General features: G+C 42.8%; 1 protein-coding gene across 1 annotated transcript in view; it reads right to left on the reverse strand.

Moving 5' to 3' along the window:
- gpc4 (glypican 4) overlaps positions 1 to 18,243 on the reverse strand; it is a 37,442-nt gene extending 19,199 nt beyond the window's left edge. The window contains exon 1 of the mRNA XM_074674310.1: positions 17,402 to 18,243. Within this exon, the coding sequence (XP_074530411.1) occupies positions 17,402 to 17,558 (157 nt within the window). The 5' untranslated portion in view covers positions 17,559 to 18,243. The remainder of the gene's footprint in view (positions 1 to 17,401) is intronic.
- Positions 18,244 to 19,255: the final 1,012 nt, after the last annotated feature.

Below are 19,255 nucleotides of genomic sequence, written 5' to 3' on the forward strand. Positions count from 1 at the left end.
ACACACACACACACACACACACACACACACACACACACACACACACACACACACACACACACACACACACACACCCCTCCCTGGTACACACCAGCAATTGAGGGCTGTAAAAGTCGCAGACACAAGCAAAAAGCATAAATAGTCAACTCAAACCCTCAAATACGACAAACTGGAGTCATAAAAGTCGTAACAGATTATTTCTGTCCACGTCCAAACTCAGGACGTCACTAAAACTTCCAACGGAGACATGAAGGAGGCCGCGGGGTCCAACATGTCAGGAACCATTCACTGACATCTTTCACTAATTGGAGCCTGGTGGTCTGTGACTGAACCAAACCTGAGAGCTCAGTCGCTAACATCCTGAATCAGCTAAAGGCTAACCTGAGCTGTTTTTACACAGTCAATCCCAGAAGGATGCAGGTTGTGACGCCGACACTTGCATTCAATGTAGAGCTGAAACGATTCCTCAAATGATTCGAGGTACTCGATTACAAAAAATACTCGAGTAATTTTCTCCGCCTCGAGGAATCATTTAATTTAAAAAAATATCAAAGAGTGGTATTTCAAATAGATCTGAGGCCATATTAAGAGAGGTTTCAGACCCCTCAAGCTACCTCTTATACAAAACAGCAACTGACAACAAATCTAGCTTCTTTTCTGGAGTTTGGAGACTAATGGATCATTCTACGAAACGGGTGCCATTTGGGTTCGCAACATTTGATGAGATGTACAAGACACAAAAAATGTGTCAAGGTGTGTTTACAAATTTTGGGGATACCAAAGCAAGAGCTCTTATTGACATGCTGTATCTGAAAATTCTATTTCTTAAAGAGAAAAATTTTCATTTGAAAAATAACTGATCTTTAACTAAACAAAAACATATTTTATCCGATTACTCGATTAATCGATGGGATTTTCAGAAGAAATACTAAAATATTCGACAGCTGCAGCCCTAATTCAATGTGAACAATAAAACTGTGTAAACCTGCTGAAGAACAAGTCTGTCTGACTAATCCTCAGAGCTCAACAGCAGAGGTTTCAGCTCTGCCCTCACCTGGCGGCGCTAAGAGCTAAACAACACTTCTGAGCACAAAGGTTGAGGACTAATTGTCACATTATGCTCCCTGCTCTAACATGTAAAGGAAAGTGCTGCCAGTCTGCTGAGCATTACTCACACAAACTGTTGTAAATTTACACGCCCTGCAGCGGTAACACTCTCCTTCGCTCTGTCTGGGGTGTAATTATCAGGCAGGGGAGAGGAGGACTGAGGGATCGGTGCCATTTGTTGGATACCTCTGTGCTCTGCGGTCTCTTCAGCTCTGTTATGAACCATCACCAGCTCAACCTGTTGTCTGAGGTGGGACTCCATTTCTAGAGACACCATAACTTGTTAAGTGCATCAAACATGTAGAGTGAAGGAGCTTTGAAGGTAAGATTCAAAAGAAATGATTACAAGGCTGAAAAACAGCAGAATGTTTCATTTCTGAAATGATAGCAATTGCTTTCGGGGCCATCCCCTTCTTAAACTCTTTCCTGTTAAAGCATGCTGTCAAAACAGGCCTCCTGTCGCATCTTTACCATGTTTCTATACCTGGATTCAAATTAAAAGAAGTCTAAAAGCCGCCTTTTTATTTTCAAAATGCATTATCAACTAATTTCTCGGTCAGAATTGTAATTTTCTGAGCAGTCCTGAATAATTGATCCTCAACAAAGACACTAGTAAATCTGTCACTTGAAAGTAAACCTCTCAACTAATTACTTCGCAAGAAATGTCGCTTGGAAATTAATCTGACACATCTATTCACAGTGATGGAATAAATGCTGACAAGATTCATTTACTGAGCAGGAGGATCTTTACACAAGTTTATTCTAGTGGAATAAAAATGATCAAAAATCTATAAAGAAAGAAACGTAACTGCGTGTCAACCACCAGGGTCCAAATTTAACCGAAACAATTCGTCCTTCACATCACATCAGATATAAATCTGTCAGTTAGGTGAGCTGACTAAGACGTGAGTCATATTTACAAGCTGGAGGGATCGCTGCAGGGGTAGGGAAAGTTTTAAACGTTCACAGAGGAACGAAGGGGACACTAATCCTGTTAGAGACTTCTTCTACATTTTCAGATACCAGTTTTGGTGAGTAAAATAGAAGATACAGGCTTGTTAATTATGATGTCTAAATGTTCTGGAAGGTCAGAGAAGATAATCCCAGATCCAAACCAGGACCTTATCCTCACACTGATGAGTCAGCTCTCAGTAAAAGCAGAAAATGCTCATCCACACTGTGTTGTAAGACTCTACAGACTCTGTTAATATGGAGGTAATCAGGCCGCCTGATGCTCTCACCCCCTCTGTTTGCACCTCAGTGACACGTTTATAGCATCTTGGGCCACACCAGTAATGCTCTTCAGATCTCAGCTCATTAGAAACATCTCAAAGAGACCAAATGAGCAGGCAGTGGACTTCTGAATGTGACTGGAAAAGTTGTAACCAAATAGTGTGAAGCGATGCCAAGCCTCGACCCTGCGTCTGCTCTAATGGGTTTCACTTGACTGCTGCTCAGTTTCTTCAAGAATTACTCCCATCACAAGCTGGAGCACGGACAAAAAGGGTGAAGTTGTTTTGATGAATCCTCAGAGTGTCATTTTATCTCTGGGTCTGGAATGTTGAACTGTGAAATGTGTTTAAAAGAGAAGTTTGAGCAGAGAGAAACACAAAGGTGAGGGATTTCAGAGTGTTAACTTCTTGATTAAAATATGAAAGTTGTGACAAAATAATGACAAAGCTTTTATTTTAGGACTGATTTAAATCAGAAATGAGTGTATTGGGCATTTTTCAACACATACTCCTTCATGCAAATGTCCAAAAGATTGTAAATCTGAACACAGTGATATTGCGTTATTGTATAGGGATGGGAATTGGTAAGATTTTGTCAATACTAATGTCATTATCGATTCCCTTATCAATTCCTGTTGTGAATTTTCTTGGTACAAAAAGTAGCTTTACAGGTTTTAATTGAGTTTATACTGTGAGGGAATAAAATGTAATTGGTCCCTCAGTCTGGATATTTCTGGGCATAATTAAACAGAAACAGATAAAAATTGCACACAATGTGACGTTGATGTACTGTGTTGAAATATTTTAATAATTCAAGTACGCCATCTAGTGTCTCAAAGTGGTTATAGCGATGGTTTAAGTTGTTTGGAACCTTTCCGTAGTCATGAAGTCAGCCATGAGCCTTTCAATTGCCTGTTAGCTTTTGACATTTTTACAAAGAGTTGATGTGATATGTTCCTGTGATGAAATTCTATTCTGAAGCTGAAGTTATACTGATGTATGCTAACTGCTAGCATATCAATGCAGTTTCCCATATACAATAGCATCAAGCTTGCGCTAGTTTGTTATTTTGGTAAATAAGTTGATTTATAGCATTTCGAATGAACTGAATATGAATCTCCTGAGAGAGAGTAATGAACATTTCTTTATGAAGTCAGGTCTTCAGTAAAACTTCAAGCTGAAAATCCTGAATCAGCGTTTTCTAACTGCTAAACTAAGATAGCTGCAGCAGACTAGTCGACGTAAGGCCCGGCGGCTCTGGCACAATGTAAAGAATTGATAAGGGAATCCTTAAGCACGAAGGCTAACGATATCGATAGATTGAAACATTTCTTTTCGATTCCCATCCTTAGTATTGTACAGTTTCTATTAGGGCTGGACAATTAATCAGATTTTAATCGTGATTTCAATTTTGCCATCTGACAATCATAAAAACAATATAATCGAAGAAAAACAATTAATATGCCACACAGTGTAGATGTATGTAAGTTCCTGTGCTTCATAGCTCTTCTGTGTCCCATGTGCAGCCACAGCGAGTGTGTGTGACTTATGTGTATCAATAATACTGTATGTGCCACTTGCTGGTTCTCTAAAGTTGTGTTTAAATCAGTACTACAGTTTTTTAATAAATGAATAATTGTGTATATTAATGGTGATTTCAATATCACTTAAAATAATCGGGATTCTTATTTTTACCATAATCGCCCAGCCTTAGTTTCTATGAGTTATTACGCGTGGCTTTACACTATGTTTGGAATGCTAACCTCCTGTGCCGTTAGAGTTTATAAACTGGATTGGGTAAAAATTAGCACTTTTCTCCAGCAGAGGGTAAAATGTGTCTCTCTGATTCATGTGATGTGAGTTTATTAGAGAATATGGCTCCAGATATAGTGTGTAGACACTGTCGTCATTTTTTTTCACATGGTCTGGTGTTAAAAAAGCAAACTAAAATCGTCAATATCGAAGAATCCCAATTTAAACTGAAACGGCACCACAAAAATCGCAATTGAATTGAATCGAGGAGTAGTATATCGTCCCAGCCCTACTGTGGTGGCTCTAGCACATTAAACCAGGGACTAGTACACACACTGGAAAAAAAATTAAAGATAACAGTCAAGTGGACAATTTGATTTTTAAGATTAAACAATGTTTTGAGTTTGTAAAAATTCATGACCCATGTTTAATTTGCACTATGAACTTCTCATTTACATGATTAAACAAGCAGAGCACATTCAGAGAACACTGGATTACTGTGTAGTACAGTGGGTCATCTCTCAATCAGAGGGTTGGTAGTTTGATCCCTGCTCCACCAAGACACTGAACTCCAAAGTGCTCCTCATGACACTGGCAGTACTGTGAATTAAATGAGCTAACACTGATTTCATCAGCTGACCAGAGAGCAGCCATTCATTATCTGAACTGAGGGCTTCTCGTTTTGGTACATTTCATGAATCAGCTGAAGTCACAGATGTAACGATGACGACAGAAGAACAGAGCTAACGTCCATAAATTACAGGATCCACTGCTGGGAGGAGACGTCTCAGTTGTGGTGAGTGTGGGGAACACCAGCAGAGCTCGTGACAGGAGAGATTTACTCCATCAGAACAATGCTCGCCATCCTCTCACAGGGCAGGAAGTGTGGGTTTGTACAGATTACTCTGTGGAGTGGGTATTTTCAGATATGCAGTGACTACCCGCAGGGCTGAGGATAATCTTTGAATAAAATAATGTTTCCTTAAATAAGAGGGATTCAATTATCATTCACAACACAGCTGTCATAACACTCAGCTACAGAAATCTGCTTGTCATCTGGCGTGAGTACAACCCACAGAGGCTCTGCTGTCAGATTTTACTCATTCAGAGAAATAAAATCAAATTGGGTCGTCGTTTTTTCTGTAAATTATTCTATCCAGAAAGAAAACACCACCATAAGACCAACAACGCTCACACAGGGACCCATAAATCTGTGCCTTCTGCCACCAGAGTCCACCTCTGATTGCTAAACCAGTCGGGGCCTCTGGCCAATTAAAACTCTCCATTTGAGAACATTCCAGAACGCTGTCATCCATGAACATTCACTCAGAAGCCCCTGGAGAGCTTCCACAACATACCCGCTGCCTCTCACCCGCTCCGTTCCCCTCTCCTGTCCGAGCCCTGCGTCTCCGCCTTTGTCCCGCCACACAAAAGCTCCCTGCCTACACTACTTCCCAGGTCACTGCTTTGTCAGGGTTTCAACTTGCTCCTGCACTTCCCCGAGAATATTCAACAAGTCAGAAAATCACATTCCAGCCGCTTGTACTCGAGCATTGACCTGCTGCACTCCTAGATGAAATCACTTGTGCCTGTAAAACCTCTGCAGACATAACAGCATGATGTAAGAAAGAAAAAGAGATTCTGTTTGAGGTTCGTGACATCTTTAAAAACATTAATCTGTGTCAAACAGTAAAATATACACATTATAATCCAGAAAGAAGGGTGCAGCAGAAAGGAACGTGTACAAATTCACCTCCACTCTGTTAATCGGTCACAGAATGACTTACATTAGTTACTCATTTTTAACATTAGTATCCACACAGAGCTCAACATGCAGGACGACTTTTCGACAAGTAGGTCAATCTACCAAACTATTATCATAAATTATGAGCCATACACAGAAAAATATTCTGCCATGCCAATAGAGACATCTTAGCTCTTTGCTGCTTTCATGAATGTATTATGACTTTCACATGCAACTTCAGTGCAAGAAGAAATGAGTTCAGGCTATAAACTAGAGATAAAAGACAATGTCAGTGTGGTGCCAACAGTGATAGCATAGCTAGCTAGTGCAGCAGCTAGCTTTGTTTCTCAGTGCCCCACTTCTTTCAGTTTGATTGGTTACATGGTACACAGACATGAGTAGTTTCATGTTATACGTAGAGTCTGCAGGATAAAATGCAGGAAAATAAAATGTCAACTTTTACGGGATTAATTTGCTCAATCATCACTTCTGGGCCTTCATACATGTGTGTCTGTGTCTGCCTCAAACCCCCTCCTCTGCCTGTATGTTGATGTTTAGGTTGTCTTAGGTTGTTTCTGAGCGTTTTTGCCTGAGCCAATCACAGTACGCCAAGTGTGCAAGTGACTTTGCGTGTTGATTAACTTGTGGAAGAAGCAACGTTGCGCGGCTGCGATAGTAGACGTAGCACAGAGCATGAAAAACAACCAAAGTAAAACGAAACACCAAACAGTTAAATTTTGTTGCTTAGCGGGGCTGAAGCCTGGCTCAACTTTCACTCACTTTGGGGAACTTGGAGAGCAGCACAAGTCAAAAAGTGATGCAAGTTGGCTTTCTGCTTACCAGGTATGTGTCCTTAATTAGCTTGTGCTAACATGCCAAGTCCTGTGGCTTGGCGTATTAGCAAAAGTCCATCTATAGAATATTTGTCATTTTATTTGTTATCTATTAAAGGATAATAAAGTGAAGTTGGCTTGTATGGGTTTTTATTGATGTATTTTGGATTATAGGATAGTGATACCACTTCTTTTAGCATCTAACAGCAAGACACAGCAAGAAAGTGAAAGTTTAAAAAATCTAAAACTGATTATTGTAAACTTAGCCAAAAGCAAACATCAAAATATGATATCTACAAGAAATATCACAACACAGCAGAGTAGAAGACAGGTAAATATGAAAATGAAAGCTTCCTCAAGAGACTACAGACGATTTCAGACATGCCCTCGGGAGCTCTGCCCCAGCACTTTACCTGAGTTAAGTGTTCACACATGTCCCCTGGTAGCGGGAAGTTTGAGGGAGGACTCTGAAGGAGCAGGAATTGACATGAAATTTACGTCGCAGTATTCAGAATTAAAACAACTGGTCTTTTCATTGTGGTCTTCCATGTGATTTACTTTTTCCTTATCGCTGTTTCTCTTTCAGCGCTTGACTTATGTGTCTCTAGGGCAGCATTTTTCAACTCAGCAGCAAAACTAGACAGAACACCGGTGGTATAAACAGGATCACTGCAGCCCATAAAAGGACTTTTCCTGGAGTATTCCTGCTGCACTCTGACATGAACTCACCCTGACTTTACTTTGAAACCATACCAGGGGGATGGCAGGATAAATTAGGTGGGGTGAAACTTTCAGTTCTTTGTGTTCACACATGCAGCTCACTTTGGTAAGTTTGGGGATGTTTTCAAGCTTTATGCTTTTCTTAAAACAGTTTCACACATTTGGAGGAAACTTAAAGTCAAATAAAATCAGTGAATTCAATTCAGGACTGAGTTAGGCACATTTGACTCGGTGCTGCACTGAAAAACTCTGAGACTTGTTTCACTTCCTTGTGGTAAACACAGCATCCATGGTGATTTTTCTGACCTCCTTTCTCAGATCTGCAAAATCCATTCGGCTCAATCTGTTTAACACGAGTGCCTGAGTTAAATGCATAAAGAAGAAACAGCGCACAAACCAAACAGAAAAGCTGAGCACTTTTATTTCTACCACGTCCTCTCCTAACAACACGATCCATGAAAAGGCGTCCGAGGCACTGATTCACATTAACAACTGCTCTAATCTCTCAAACTGTCCTCAGCTCTTTCAGGTTTTTGAGCCTTTTGATGAGCCGCAGAGTTGCTGCCTTTCATCTCGTGCTACTACAATAGACAGCACCTAGACATGAGTATGAGCGTGTGTGTGTGTGTGCGTGTGCGTGTGTGTGAGAGGGAAAGAGAGTCCGTGTTATGTTTAAGATTTGCAGAGACAGGCAGAGGTTTTAGACAAATGGCAAGGACAAGTTAGAGCACAGCGTGATTATCACAGGGGAAGAGGAGAGGAGGAGAAAAAAGGGAGCACAAAAGACCTTCCTGGCTTGTCCCTCGTCTCCTGCCCTCCGTCTTTCCACTGACTCATGGCGCACAAATGAAAACAAGACTTTAAAGGAGAAGATAAAAAACACTCTTTACTTAAAGCCGAGTGCTTTACCAGGGGACCCTGCACAAACACCGTTGTGCTGTCAGAGAAATGGACTACCGTTGAGCATACAAATAGGTCCACTTTGAGATGTACTTCACACATGTTGCTGAAAAGCCACACACCAGACGACTCAGAGAGGTTTAGAAACAGGCTCTGAGGCCTGATCGTTGACTAGGGATGGGTACCTTTCACATTTGAAACGATACGGTACTAATGTCCAGTACCTGGCAATCGGTACCAGTACTCACCGGTACCAATTTTCTGTACTTTTTTTTGTGTTTCTGTGGTAAAAAATACCAATTTGTTAAGTAATAAAATACTTTTTTTTGACAACACATATTTATTCTTCATTGAATAACCTTGCAATGCTGTGTTCATGTCCAGCATGGAAAATTGGCTTCCCTTCCACTCCCTCACAGTCACAAGTAGGGCTGCAGCTATCGAATATTTTAGTATTCGAGTACTCTACTGAAAATCCCATCGATTAATCGAGTAATCGGATAAAATACATTTTTGTATAGTTAAAGAGCAGTTATTTTTCAAATGAAAGTTTTTCTCTTTAAGAAATAGAATTTTCTGATACAGCATGTCAATAAGAGCACTTGCTTTGCTAGTTCCAAAATTTTTAAACACACTTTGACACATTTTTTGTGCCTTGTACATCTCATCAAATGTTGCGGACCCAAACGGCACCCGTTTCGTAGAATGACCCATTAGTCTCCAGACTCCAGAAAAGAAGCTAGATTTGTTGCTAGTTGCTATTTTGTATAAGAGGTAGCTTGTGGGATCTGAAAACTCTCTTAATATGGCCTCAGCTCTATTTGAAACACCACTCTTTGATCTTTTTTAAAATTAAACGATTCCTCGAGGTGGAGAAAATTACTCGAGTAATTTTTGTAATCGAGTACCTCAAATCATTCGAGGAATCGTTTCAGCTCTAGTCAAGAGTATGCATTTAGGTACCTAAACATGGTACTTTTTGATTTTACATGAACCAGATTTTATATGAACTGGTACTTTTGACAGAATTTGGTCGGTACCTATAAAAGTACCTAATTCGGTACCCATCCCTATCGTTGACAGTTTCTGTGCACGTTCGATGTGATGACTCCTCACTAACATAAAACTAATTCAAAAACAACTTTTTCTCACAAATGTATTTTATCACATCCCGTACAAGGCGGCACACCCCTCCTCAGGACAGGGAGCTCTTTGACAATGTTTATACCAGACATCCAAAAGCAACTGAAATCCACCAGATGTTGCGGCAGGACGAGGCCCGACGAAGCCCCCCAGGCAGAATGAGGTCAAGCATATGATCAGGTTTCTGGGAGCTCAAAGCTACAAAAGGGCAACAAAGATTCTGATATACCTGTTGGGCCTTAGGAAACTGGACACCGTCGGAGGCAGTGGGAAGAGAAGCACTCAGTGCCGGCTGTCAGGGGGACCGGAGAGTCAAACAGTCTGATAGTTTAATGGTTCTCAGTCATGGATAGCTCAGAGTTTTCTAATACAATGTACTGTGTCAATAAATCAAAGCTGCTTTCCATCACTGGGATGCACAATACTTCAACTCCTGGCAAGTTAACGCACATTCCAACATAACGACTAATATTTTACTGCCAGCGAAAACCACCCTGAAAACACACACTGACCAAATGACTTACAGCTTTAGAGCCATCACTCAACCCAGCGCTGGAGCCTTTCATGTGAGTTTTATTTTGCTGCTCGCTTATCAAGGCATCTGGCATTGTTTTCTCTGTGTTTTCAGTGTGAGCCCTGATGACCAGCGTTTAACACAAAGTATCTCCTTGTCAGTCAAATTCACAGATCAGCATGACGCAAAGTAAGAAACAGCAAAGTTTGATCCCAAGAAAACAAATCAAAGGCACACAGAGGGATTAGATAAATATAACTATTAAGCTAACTGCAGTTTGGAAAAGTGAGCTAAGTGTGAGTGACTCCCTCATCAGTGGGCCTTGGGAGTAATTAGCAGGGATTACAGCTCATCTGGCTGGCACCCAACGCCGGGGTTTCAGCCCAAACACCCAGTCGAGTCCCTGGCTGAGCTCCCTCACGGCTCTCCCTAACCACAAGCAATCGTAATAACAGCGATCACGTCCATCATCACAGACAACAGGCTCACTGTGGCTTCACTGGAAATCAATAAACCTGAGTTACATCTCATCATAACCTCACTCCCACACTGGCAGCTAACACAGGCTAATGATAGGAGCTCTGTCAGGTGACGGGGTTCACACTTCACCCCTGCAGCTTGGGATCAGAGCCCACCGCCCCTCCGCCACACTCCTCACAGCTGGTGGAGTGACACCAGCACCAGGGTGGTGAGCACAAAAGAGACGCACCGAGGCTCAGATATCAGAGGAACAGAAGAGTTACACCACAGCACAAAGGGAGCTGAGCTGCCAGAGGAGCTGAGCGATCCAAAGAGGCTGAGGTTGGAGATGATACACAGGGAAACCTGGTGTTGGTTTGTCTTCTTCTTCTAGACGTGAAACAATCAAACCACAAAGACATGTTGGTTTACCAGAGGCGTGGTCTGGTTCTGGCAAGTATATTATCTTTTGTAGTTTTTTTTTTGCACACAGGAAACTACAAAGATACAAAGCAAACACCACACAAAAGAGTTATAAAGTCTGAAGGAAGCATGGCAGCAAAACCACAACCCACGGCAGGCGAAAGGAAATCACCGAGGGAGGGCAAAGAAAGGAAAGATTAGGAACGAGACAAGCTCCCAGAGGAGCTGCTGAAGAGAAAATGAACTGATGTGTCAGTCAGTCAGTCAGTGCGGGGGTGGAGGGCTGACTTTAACAGCGTGTTAACAGCGAGTTTCAGGGGTCTGAAGAACAGAAAACCACCAACCTCAGATCAGGATTTCACACAGTTTGCATCAGACAAGGACTCACGGTCCCACCTTAAGGTGCTAAAAGCTGTGTTAAACTGTGTATTGTGTGTCAGACAGACATGAATGCATACAGGGGTTACTAAAAGGAGCAGGCTGTATGAACATGCCTGCATGACTGAGCAACGATGAGTCACAGCTCATGTATGCCTGCAGTCGCCTCCCCTCGTCTGTATCATGTGTCCTCAACGTACACAAACACAAACAGAGGTACCATCAGGATCCTGGGTCTCAGATTCACTCAGTTTGACTCAGTTTGACTCGATCCTGTCAGCCAGATCTCCTTCTCTTCCTCTGAACACCTCAGTCAGCCCCTCCAGCGCTCTTTGTTGCTGTGTGTTCCCAGCTCCAGGGCTTCCTACAAGCGGGTCTTGGTGGTCTGGTGTGGAATGTGGTGGGGAGGGGGGCAGGCAGGCCGGCCTAAAAGGGGGTGCTCAATTGTTCCCACACACACACACAGCATCTAGCCCCCACTGATCTGCCGCTCACTTGGCAATTTTCAAGAAGTGGGAAGAGGGGGGTGAAGGAAAGATGCAGAAAGATGGACTAACTGATGCTCTGAAGGCACACATGCGTCACGATGAAAATAAGAAACACCAGCTGCTTAAAAAAAGTCGTGTTGGCACCGTTCTTAAGTTTCATCTGCCTACATTTTTGGTACGCAGTGATAAGCTGGTTTATTTTGCCGCAAAGATAAGACTGATGCTGCAAGCGGAGCAGAACCGGACACCAGGAGAGCCGCTGATCTCGAAGCTGCCACTCTGTGATTGCAGGAAGTTGATTACAGAGGCGAGATATGGTGGAGCTGGCAGGCACGTGTAGCATCCCTCCCTCTCTCCCTCCTCTGGCCATGTTTGTACTCTGACAGTCGCAGCCAGGCTCCCTCTGGGTTCATGAGACCTCAACCCCATGATACCTGAACTCAGTTATGGGTAAGGGAGGGAGTAGATGTCAGATTCAGAGGGCAGGGGAACTAACACATTATCACTGCTTTAACTGATCAAAAACACCAGCAGAGGACGAGGAGGGAGGAAACTACTTCTTAGTGTTTTCACGTCCCCGCTGAGAAAAAACAAACTTCCTCGTGTTCACTTGCTTGTTGGTATTTCTTCCAGCTAGGAATTATTTTCACGAGGATATAACTTGTGCATCAAGTTAATAACTTCAGCATCAGTAATGTGCTCCTGCTCTCCATCCTCATGTAACCTCCCGCAGCACAAAGCATGTCCGCTGTCATCTCTGACGGCTGGGATTACAGTCTCTACTTTTTCACATCCAGCTAATTTACGCTCCCACTCCTAAACCCAGGGGAGCTTTCAGTGTAGCATCAACATCTGATTAAAACAAAGACATATAAGGCGAGTGGAAAGACGCGCTTCGACGGTTTCAAACGAGGAAGCTCCAAAGAATATCCCATCGCTCAGGAATGTTATCAGAGATTACCGTGCCTGTTTGGCTTTAACGCAGGAGGAGGATGTGATCTCAACACACACACACACACACACACACACACACACACACATATTTATAATATTCTCTTCAGATTAACCATCATGTTTGAACCATGTTTGTTGTGCTGATGTGAAGGCTGAAGCTAACGGTCCAACACCTGATGATGATGATTTCACATGACTCAGATTTTAAGAGAATTAATCTGTCACTGTGTTTCACTTAATCCAATCTTAAGTGCAGTTTTTATGCAGCGTGAGTCACTCCTTTTCCCCAGCGTGACTCAGACGTCCATGTGTGAAGTGGTTGTAACCACACCCACTAAGTGGACGCGGTCTGCTTGACGGCACACCTCAATCTATTTGATCCCTCCGAGCTCTGCATCAAACCAGTTTGGTCTGAAAGTGTTGTCCTGCTTTCATGTGCTGAGCAGAAAAAGAAAAGAGAACTCAGCGGTGATGTGCTCTGAAAGATTCAGTCCACACAGTTAGAATTTGAAGGTTTAAATATGCAGATGTTAGTCTTTGGTTTTCTTAATAAAAGTCATTTCCTGCGCAGAAAGAGAATAATACTTCCTGCTGCTAAATATTTTGATCTGAGCTGTGCAGATCAAAAGTTTTTCTCTATGTTCTCACTCGCACAGATTTTCACAAAGAGCACTGTTTGAGTTTTATAGGTCTGACCTTGAAAGCAAGTCAAGACACTGGGCTGGCAGTTAAGTAGTTAATTATTACAGGTGTTTGAAATACCAGGCCACGGTTCCAGCGTCGAGAGAAAGATTGGTCCCTCAGCTATAAAAACTCCTGCAGACGGTGTTTGCTCCAGTTCCCTGCTCTTATCTTATCTGCTGAATGTCACTGCAATCACACAACCTGTTATTTCCCTGATCATAATGATGCAGGGCGTGCAGCCAGCAGCCAGGAGAGCAGGAGCCCTGGCGATGTGAGGCTGCAGATTGTCTCGAGCTCACCCAGGAGCCGACGCGCTGAGGTCATGCACGCTTTGAGTTTCAGTCATAATGCACGGAGCTGATTGTGAGCAGGAGATGCTCCTTGTACTGAGGAGGGGAGGGAGGGGGGCGACGCTCCTCTCTTTGATCTCTGCTATTGTCCCATACCTGAAGCATGACATCAAGCCTGACCGCCAGAGTAAACCAAAACAGATTTGGGTTGAAGAGCTGCAAAAAACAGGGGGGCTGAGGGTCTGCCCAACCCTGAAACAAGAAGCTTCTGACACGACAGACTGAATCTGGTCAGTGTGTTCAGGCTGTGCTGGAAGATATCACCTGCAACTGTAAAGAAAAAGATATACACCACCTCCTATTAGCAGATTAAGTCTGTAAAACCAACATTTACAGTCTGAGTGATCTGAAATTATTCAGCTGTCACCATAAAGTCTGCGAGAGTAATTTATTTCCACATTTGACTGAGGTACTCAACCACAGCCCGAAACAAATCATCCTCAAGCAGACAAGAAGCTTGGAAATGAGGTCTTTAACTGCTTCCACGTGAGCAGCAAAAGATTGATACCATGGGATCAAGCAGGAATTTACCAACTGAGCCTGCTCTTCCTCTGCATTAGTGTGATCCGTCTGCGCAGGAGCAATCAGCTTTTTCATCCCAGGTTTACATAAAAACAGCTTTATTGAATCTAACGTTTGGCCTCAGATGAGCTCGTCTATGATATGAACAGTAACAGTTTTCTCTGCGCGCTGCCAATAACATCATGAGATATTTGTGGTTATGAAAAGGCAAGATTTGAAACCTGTGTCTCCAATAACACTCAGCAGAAACAGCTCATCTTCTCATGATGCTGATGTCAAAGCAGAAAAACACATCAAGAGTTTCTTCCTCTCAGACGACTCGAAGAAATACTGGATGATTTGCAAACTGTTCTCTCTACAAGGGCTTAAAGTCTTTCTTGAACATGTGGCTTATGTATCAAGAATTAAAAGTAAAGAGAGTTTCTCCTGTTATAATTAGTAACTTATGAACCAAGACTCTGAATGTTTGCTCAGGTAATTGGTGGAGGAGCCCTTCAGTTTGACTTTAACACAGACTGTGTTCAGGTTAGAGGAAAACATCAGGTCTTTGAGCTCTTGTCAAACATGACTGAAGTCTCTCTGGAGCCAGAAACACCAAACGTTTCCAGAGAGCAGGGGCCCTGTGGCTGATCTTGTTTCGTGGAGACCCCCGACTCTCTTCAGTGACAGTAGACCGTGTTGCTTTCTATGGATCAATTGTCTCAGACTGTTTAAATGACAAAGAGCTGCTCATTCAGGTCGGCCCTGTTTTCAGCCTGGTGTATACTTCTGCATTGACTCTACACCACGATGACCTCTCCCATCTTGAGCACCATACATTTGGGCGTCTGTGTCACTCTGCAATACTCTGCATAAACACAAGCTGGTAATGCAATTTTGATGCATGAATGAATTCATATCGACATTTCCTGGTTCCTTTACAAACTCTGTTTGTTTGTGCACAGGAAATCATTGCGACGGAATCGGAGCATTTCAGCAGTCGATCGTATGAATGAACTAAGTTCAGAAAATATGCCAACCAAAAGTCTGAACATGTAGTCACATCTTCGAGGCATTGAAGATCAGGCTCCATACGTTGGCTGTCAGCAGGTAAAAGGTTATGTCGACCTCTACTGTCGGCTAGTATAAAGCCAGTATTAGTATGAACCAGGCTCCAGACTAGGGATGGGTAACTTTCACATTTGAAATGATACGGTATAGATGCCCGATACCTGGCAATTGGTACTGGTACTCAATGGTACCACTTTTTGGTACTTTTTTGTGTTTATGTGGTAAAATATATTAATTTGTTTAATGATAAATATTTTAAAAAAATTCTATTTAACATATTTCTTTCTCAAAATATAACTGTGCAATGCTGTGTTCATGTCCAGCATGGAAAATCACCTACTCTTCCACTCCCTCACAGTCACAAGGATGCATTTAGGTGCCTAAATATGGTACCTTTTGGTTTTAGATGAATCCGTACCCAGTACTTTTGCCGGTCGGTACCTATAAAAGTACCTAATTCGGTACCCATCCCTACTCCAGAAACAGGTATACACCAGGAATCCATGGTAGGAAGAAGGAGCGTGTGTAGATAACACATCTATGTAATAAAACCACCTCTGTTTGGATCTTTCTTTGAAACATCGAGATATGAGACAGATGTATCTGACTATTGCAGACATGCAGGGTAACTTAGCGACATTTAGTGCCACAGATAAACACAACCAGAATACAACACGACTCTTAGGCTGTAAAATTTAAGTTCTATGCCTCTGCACAGCAAAGTCCAACTTAGTTTGTAAGAAGCCAGAATTAAGTCAGCATGAATACAAGTCTGTTCTCTTGTAGCAAGCAGTAAACCAATAGAGAATATCAGGACAGTAAAGAGGGGAAAAAACACTTTTTACAAAGGAAAAACACATAAAGATGAAAAAAGGAAATGAAATCAAGATGGGTGTGCATTCAAGACGTGACTTTGTAAAAGAACAAAATCAAAACCCAACGTGACAGCCACCATGCCAGAAAGAACCCCTCTCAGATCATAAAGGACATCAGGCTAAAGCCACCGCAGAACTGGCAACCCAACCTGACTTTAAGGTCTGAATACATGTGTGCATATTCATTTTGACCACCATAAAGAATGAAAGGGAAATGGGAGAGGGGGAGGGCTTTAAAGTATGCAAGGCACAGTGGAATTTCAAACCCCAACTCCCTCCCCCTGCTCCCCACAAGCCTCCACTGTAAACCCCCAACCTATGTTTCCATCATTTAGCTTTAAGTCATCATTAGCCTCATTGATTTGCTCTATCACCTCTGTCTGACCTCTTAAATTCAGCGCTTCCTATTTGTTAGTGCGTTACATCCTGCCCTGCTCAGGTTGACCAAGAGGACAACATGTGCCATGACTGCGTGTTATACCCACAAAGTCAGTGTCCCGTAATATAAATGAAGAGGATAAAATAGAATAGAGTTCAAAGTGTCCACCAAACTTTTCCACAGCGCACAGAAGTGTTTATGAAAGCATGGCAGCCCGCTGCACTTCACAGCCATAGGAGCCTCTGTTGAGGAAGCCTGGAAATAAACAAAGACCTGGCTTCTTTCAGTGGGGAACACAGCTTGTGTGTTGATTATACCTCTTTATTGTTATGAATTACCTACAAGTATTTCCTATGAGGACTATATTTACCCTGAGCAGAGGTGGAGAGTTGCCAGCAGCACATTTGGCTGAAGAATTCATCCCCAAATGTTTCACAGCTACTTTCCCCCAACTTAACAATGTACTGTAACTTTTAACACATGGAAAAAACACCATGAGTGTATGATGGCTCTGTCAGGGGCTCACACATGTATGAAGTGACAGTTTTACAGGGAGTTATACATCATGCTTTACTTTTCTGTCAACAACTTGCATGATGTTTGAGATTTACTTCAAGAAAACCAGCAGGAAATGTTACAAGGTGAGTTTGACACTGGTTTTTGGAGTACACAAGAGCTGGGAACAGATACCTGAGATAAATGTGTACCCAGTTTACGTTATGCTAAAGTTGCTAACTCTTTAAAACTCTCTTTAGCTCAGGACCACCGAGACACCTCTGAAGGACCCGTGTGGCGACCCCGGACTCCACTTTGAAAACCTGTACTTCAGCAGTGTAAGGGGGAAATAAAAGAAGTACAGCCAACATGAAAACAAACAAAACAAAAAAAACTCACCGGTAACTCCGATGTTGGGGACATCATTGACGTTGAAGCCTTTGGAGCTGTATGCAGCACGGACTTCGTTGCAGTTTTTCAACTTTTGCTCCGCAGTGGTCGACACCGACGACATGATAAGAGAGCAAGCCACACACAGCACCAGCAGCGTCTTCATTTTGTGTCAGCGGAGGACGAAATGCAAAGTTACCAGCTCAAAGTAAGAGAAAAAGAAATACTCGCTCAGGTGTGTGTGTGTGTGAGTGAAAAAGCTAGGACAAAGTTTCAGCGACTCCCACGCTGAGTTTCCTCATGGAGACGCGCTGATTTCTTCTTGTGCTTCAACAGAAACTTCATTCACAGCAGCTCTGAGGCCACTCTGAACCCACTCTGAGCAAAAACACCGAAAAAAAAAACACAGAGCAGCGTCGACTGTGAGGGACTGGGCTACCAGGGGTTAACACCGAAGTCCAGACACGGTCGTAAAAAGGCAACGGGAGGATTTGAAAGTTTTAAAACACGTAGAAAGTTTTCAAACTGCGGGGCAGAATCTCAGAAACGCAAAGTGAAAACCTCACAGACTCGACGCGTGGAAAAATCACACCGCGGGAACAGAGCAGTCGGTAAAAACGAGCCGGGAAGATAACTCTTCTTCTTCTTTCCTCCGGTATTTTCTTGCTTTTCTTTTCAAACTTGAGGACGCCGTGGTTTCTGTGGGACAGGACTCAGGACTGGGATCCAGATGCGAGCAGAAAACCCTAGTGGACACCCAGGAGTGAGTGCAAGTTCCGGGGACAAAGACGTGGCAAACAGGAACACCTGGGCTGGATCATGGAGCAGGGACTCCTTCTCTGTCTGCACCAGTCTTGAAAACCAGGACTGGAGCTGTGGGTGGAGGTGTAACATGAGGACAGGATTCACTGGTCCGTTCACATGACTCAGGGAGAAGTCCTAAATCACGGATCATTGCAGACCCCCTGTTTGACCCGGACCTCAGAGAGCTCTCTTATCTGTTTTTAGTATCAGTGTGGAGATACAGGCCGAGCAGAGATACTCCAAAAACCCTTTGAACTGAACAGATCCATCATGTGTTTCTCACTATACTAACATAAATAACACAACAGTTGATTTATCAGCTGGTAGATAAAGTGATTCCTCTTTATTTCTGACCATAAATACACTTTTTATTGTTGTCCATGCTGTGAAATACTTAGATAGAAGACCACTTATTGTGCTGTAACTTGATTTATTTGGCACATGTTTCCAGGTTGTTTTACAGTATTGATGTGGAGCACTCCCAGGACGTGTTTGCTCTGATTGTGTTATTTCTGTTGCGCCTGCCTCGCTGGATTCAAACCTGCCTCCTGTAACAGTAACCATGGAGTCAAAATTACAGGCCTGTTCCTTACACAAACACAGGCCGGGCTCTGTGCTGGTAGCAGCGAGGCTGTTAGTGTCTAATGTGCAGCTGCTTGTCATGTAGCGTGGCCAGGGAACCACAGTAAATGTTAGGTTGGTGGAGCTGCTCAGGTTGATAGGGAGAAATAATGAAAACAGCAAGAATAACTAAAGCAGCTGCACAGGAAATTCACCAATGCATTTCTGAAGATCTTCAGTTAAGGATCCTGAAAACAAAATAGATCTCAGTCTGTCCTCTACATTTAAAGAGTATCCCCTCTTCTCCCCAAAGTTTGTTTCGTCTGCTGTCATGTTGATTTCTGCCTCCAGTCTTTGCCCAACTTACAGTATATTCCCTCTGGTAACAGTGTATGCTGATTAATTCAGTGTGAACAGTTTAAAGGTACAGCGTTTCACTGTATGTGGGACTAGAAAGAGATTGCAACTTTTTGGCTTGACAGAGATAAGCTTACCTCT

The sequence above is a fragment of the Halichoeres trimaculatus genome, unplaced genomic scaffold, assembly GCF_033239565.1.
Source record: "Halichoeres trimaculatus isolate MK-OKI-2021-1 unplaced genomic scaffold, fHalTri1.1 fHalTri1_scaffold_7, whole genome shotgun sequence".
Classification (NCBI taxonomy): domain Eukaryota; kingdom Metazoa; phylum Chordata; class Actinopteri; order Labriformes; family Labridae; genus Halichoeres; species Halichoeres trimaculatus.